The sequence below is a fragment of the Sarcophilus harrisii genome, chromosome 1 (genome assembly GCF_902635505.1).
Source record: "Sarcophilus harrisii chromosome 1, mSarHar1.11, whole genome shotgun sequence".
NCBI classification, from domain to species: Eukaryota; Metazoa; Chordata; class Mammalia; order Dasyuromorphia; family Dasyuridae; genus Sarcophilus; species Sarcophilus harrisii.
Genome location: NC_045426.1, coordinates 316,313,874 through 316,318,472, shown reverse-complemented (window position 1 = coordinate 316,318,472; position 4,599 = coordinate 316,313,874). Strand labels below are relative to the sequence as shown.

The window sequence follows — 4,599 nt, the reverse complement described above, 5'->3', positions numbered from 1 at the left end:
TTCAATGTTGGTCTTAAAAAATGTGTCATCTAGAAATGTTCATAGCACTCCAGATATGATCAGACTCTGGTGGGATGCAATGAAATGATGGCTTCCCATGATTAGAATACTATACTTCTATAATATAGCCTGAAAAAATATATATATATATATAATTTTTAGCAGCCACATATTAAGTTTATAATTAATAATAATAAATAAATGATGATGATGTTAGCAAGTATTTATATAGAATTTATATGCCAGGCACTTTGCAAATATTGCCTCATTTAATCCTTACAGGCACCCTAGAAATTAGATGCTGCCTTATTCCCATATTACAGTTAAGGAAACTGAGGCAAACACAGGTCAAATCACACAACTAGGCAGATGGATTTGAATCCAGGTCTTCCCGACTCCTGACTCCCAGCCCAGCACTCTGTGCACTATGGTACCACCCAGCTTCCTAGAGATTTGCCTAAAGCATCAGGTTGCTTTTTCACCATAACTGCCACCAAGAGGGCTTTCTTCTGTCCTACTTGACAGAAGAATTGACTGAATTAATTGACTGAAGATGAATGCACGACTCCTACATTTGTCTCTGTGAAAATTGAGTCTTGCTGCTTGAGTCCAGAATTCAAATACAATGAAATCATCTAAAATCTCGATTCTGTCTTTCTAGCTTTATGTCATCGGTAATATCAAGCATTATGTTCTCTGTCTTTTATTCAGGTCACTGAAAAAGATCTTTAAACAGGCCAGGCCCAAAGCCCTGTGGTACCCTATTAGAGCCACCAAGTTGACAAAGACGGAACACTGGGTGGGGAGAGTGGAGAGCAGGGGAGCCGGGGCCGGGGGAGTCGACTGCAAATCCACCAGAATGTACACTCATCTAACCCACATTGCTTTATTCCCCATTTGCTCAGATATCATCAAGGGAAACTGGTTGAATCCCCAATCCTCTTTCTTCTTTGCACCTAATTTCTCCTCCCATTGCTGTGGTAGACCAGCAGCGCCTCTCTCTGGAATGCCAGTCAGAGATTACAGGAAGTCCTGATGAGAAAGACCTTGGGGCACAGCAGTTCTCCCACCCCTCTTCCCCCCAATCCCCAAACAACAGAGTAGGGGGTGGGTGGGTGAAGGGACAGAAGACTCTGCTCTCCCATTAGAGGAATAGAATGTATTTGGGAAGGACAATGGCCCTCATTAATGGAAATGAATACTGTCCTCCTCAGAGGGGATGCATTCATGAGAATGAACTCGCGCTCTCTGTTGGGACTGGGCTCTTTTTCTGAGGGAGCAAAAGTTTTTCTCAGAAGGCAGGAGGGAAGGGGGGTGGGTTTCCTGCTGAATGGACATATCCGAACAGTGACAGCAGGAGCACAGTTCTGAGGTCCAGAAGTGTTGGTGGCCCTCGTGGCAGTCGGGATGGTGAATCTGACTGGTCGGGGGAGCCTCCGCACTGCTGAAGAAGCTCTTACTTGTGAATGGGTAGTAGTGCTCCTTGAATTCCACATTCTTCTTGGCTCTCCGTCCCTTACTCGTGGAGCCTTTGCCTGAGCTCAGGGCCTGCTTAGGAAGATCCTTCCCTGACGGGGACCCCTCAGCCCAGGGGAAGGTGTGAGAGGAGCTCTGACTCCTAAGTTTTTTCCTGAAGCTGAGCCAATGAAGAAAGTGCTTGACCTTTTCCCTAAAGCTGTTTTCTGAAGGGATTTGACCCCGGGAAGCATAAACTGTCCGCTCTGGGACTTGCACATATTTTGCTCTCTGAGCCATTTTGCTGTGATTTTTAGGGCCACTGGGTTGGGGGTGCTCAGGGTCCCTTGTGGGAGGAGACAAGGCTTTTGGCTTCCTTGGGCCACCTTCATAGCCGTTCCTCTCAGCCTCTTTCCTCCTCGGCTCTCTCAGAAGTGCTCCTGAATTCTCATCCTTGGAGAAAAATTGGGGAAGCTCCTGGAAGGGGGCGGTCTGATTATGGTCCCTGTTCCCTGGATGTAGGGATCTGTGGGTCCTGCTCAGAGAAGACTTCATTGGTTTTCTAGCCTTGAGGGCATGAGTCCTTCTTTTGAAAGAAGAGGTCCCCCAGCCTGCATCCCCCCCACCCTGGTCTTTTCCTTTGGAGCCTTCTATCTTGGTGGAGGTTGAGCTGATGGCCTTGGCCTGGCCATCCCAGGGGGTCTGCGGCTCCATATTCCAGTACTCCCTCTGGCCCCGGTTGCTCCGTTCAGTCTCCAGGTGGACGCGGAGCACTTGGGTGTTAGCCATGTCCCCGCTGGGCTTTCTCTGGGAATGCGACTGAGCGGCCTTGGAGACCGGGAGGCTGGGGATCTGGGGTGACATCAGGGGAATGGCCGTGGGGCAGCTTTGAGTCTGGCTCCCTGACATCCTCATCAGACTAAGCTCCAGCTCGCTGGAGAGCTGCTCCTTAAAGTACGTCCAGGTTGGAACTTTGGCATTAAGAGCTACCGGGGATGAGCACATTTCTGGGAACTCGTGGTTCTCTGGGCTGCTGAGAATTCCTTGCAGTTGGTTGGGACTTTCTGGATTCATGATGGGAACAAGGCCTAAGCAAGGATCGGGTAAAGGAGACTCCAGAGCTTCAGAGAGTTCCCTAGATTCTATAGCTTTTTGGGGAATCCCCAGACTGACTTCTAGCACTTTTTTCCTTACGTGGGAATCCATCATGGTCAAGATGACAGACTTGCTTGGCGAATAGGGACACTCTGGGTAGACTAACCCTCTTAGCTCATCTATCTCCTCTGAAGCCTGTTCAGCATCTTCTCTTTTTGGTACTGCCTCTGAGACCATCATCTGCTGGGAAACCAACACTTCATTTCCAGCGCCCCCAGGATTCATGGTGGAATTGCTCACTTCTGCTTTGGGGGGAAGTAATTGCTGTTCTTCAGCCCAAATTCTGTAGCTCACGGGGTCGATTTGCTCCTTCACAGTCCCTTGCCCCAAGTTGGGTACATCAGTTTGGGAAATAGCTAAAGGGGATATTGCCCTGTAGAGAGCCACGTAATAAAGAGCCGGTAATCCCGATAAGAAAGCCAAGTATTTGTGTCTCAAAATCATTTCCAGTTTCTCAATCATGCTCTGTGGGAGAGTCACAGCCTGGTCTGGCTGCCGGACGCTTCTGGCCAGTGGCGTGAGTGGTTCTTGGTCCATGCTCAGCTCCATCCATGCTGTTGCATTTGGATCCCGAAAAGCCAGGCCTTCTGACTCCATATAGGAGTGAGCAGCTTCCAGCGTTCTCTGGCCAGGAAGGTCCCCTGCGGATAACTGGTTCCCGATGTCCCACGACCCACAGATGATGTCTGGAAAGATCCCTTGTTTGATCTGTAGACATTTTTTCTCGATGTGCATCTGCACAATCTCCTTAGCTTTAGCATAGATTTCAGGCTCAAGGAAGCGGGCCGGAATCAGGATGGGGGAAGCCGGCTGGAGCATCCCGAGTTGGGAATTCTCGTTCTGGTGGATTCTCACATGCACGTTGCTCAGGGCACTCTCAGGGACTTGGAGCTGGTCCCCTGGGGACAGAAGCAGGGAGGCCGACTCTTGGATGGACAGAGATGGCTCCAGCTGGTGCTGAAGGAGCCGCCTCTGAAAATGGAGCTCGAGGAGCCTGCGGGCATGGTCAGGGAAGAAGAAAAGCTCCCTCGTGAGGACCGAGACGTTCATTTTGTGCCACGGGGGCATGAGGACCTGGTCTGCCTCACAGAGGTCCTGATTGAGGGGGCTCTGGGCCTGCATGAGAGGGGGCAGGCCCCACATCACCTGCAGCTGTCTCTGCAGCAGATGCCACTCCAGGGTTTCACACTCCCCTACACTGAGAAACGGGACATTGATTTGAGTCTCTTCGGGCGTTTTGATGATGCTCCCCATTGGAGCAGGTGGAGAGGGAGGGGGGGTTAACTGCGGCACCAAGGGCAAGAAGGACAGTTCATTGAAGAGAAAAGTGCTGTCCATGGAGGAAAACTTGTTCCTGCTCGTGGAGGAGGAGACATTGTCTTGCCTCAGGAAGGTGGCCACCAGGGATTCGCTGTGCAGGGAGGGGAGGCCCCAGTAGAGCTGGCTGTATTGCTGCTGCAGGTAGTGACTCTTGACCCCGGGAGGCCCCCCACTCGGGGGACACAAGCTGTTCAGGTCAGGGTCCATGCTGGCAGGATTTGGGCGCTCTTGGGAAGCTCTCTTGGGCGGTGCTCTTGCTAACTCGGCAGGGATCATCTCAGAGACCGAGGAGCGCTGACTGGGCTGCTCTGCCCACCATGGTGCTGAAGGGGGGGCGGCCGCCTTGCTTGCCTCTGCTGCCGCCGCCTTGGAAACCTCTTCTGGGATGCGAGGGACTGCCGGGTTCCCCGGGTAGTAATGGGGGGGGTCCGCCATGAGTTTGAGCGACTCTTCCACCCTCTTGGGCAGACCCCATCTCTGGAAATGCACCCTCTTCTTGATGTGCACCTCTAGAAGCTGCCGGACTTCAGGGCTAATGAATGAAAGGGTGGTGGGCAAAACCGTAAGGGCCGTTATGGTGGAAGGGCGCCGGGTCAGCTGGAGGAACTCGGTGTTCAGCAGGATGTCTTTGGATTTAAAAGTCCCAGTCTTGCTGATCTGGGTGACAGG

General features: G+C 51.7%; 1 protein-coding gene across 1 annotated transcript in view; it reads right to left on the bottom strand.

The window, feature by feature from the left end:
* Window positions 1-239: 239 nt before the first annotated feature.
* FAM205A (family with sequence similarity 205 member A) overlaps window positions 240-4,599 on the bottom strand; it is an 11,222-nt gene continuing 6,862 nt past the window's right edge. The window contains exon 4 of the mRNA XM_003761796.3: window positions 240-4,599. This exon is cut by the window's right edge and continues 442 nt beyond it. Within this exon, the coding sequence (XP_003761844.3) occupies window positions 1,186-4,599 (3,414 nt within the window). The 3' untranslated portion in view covers window positions 240-1,185.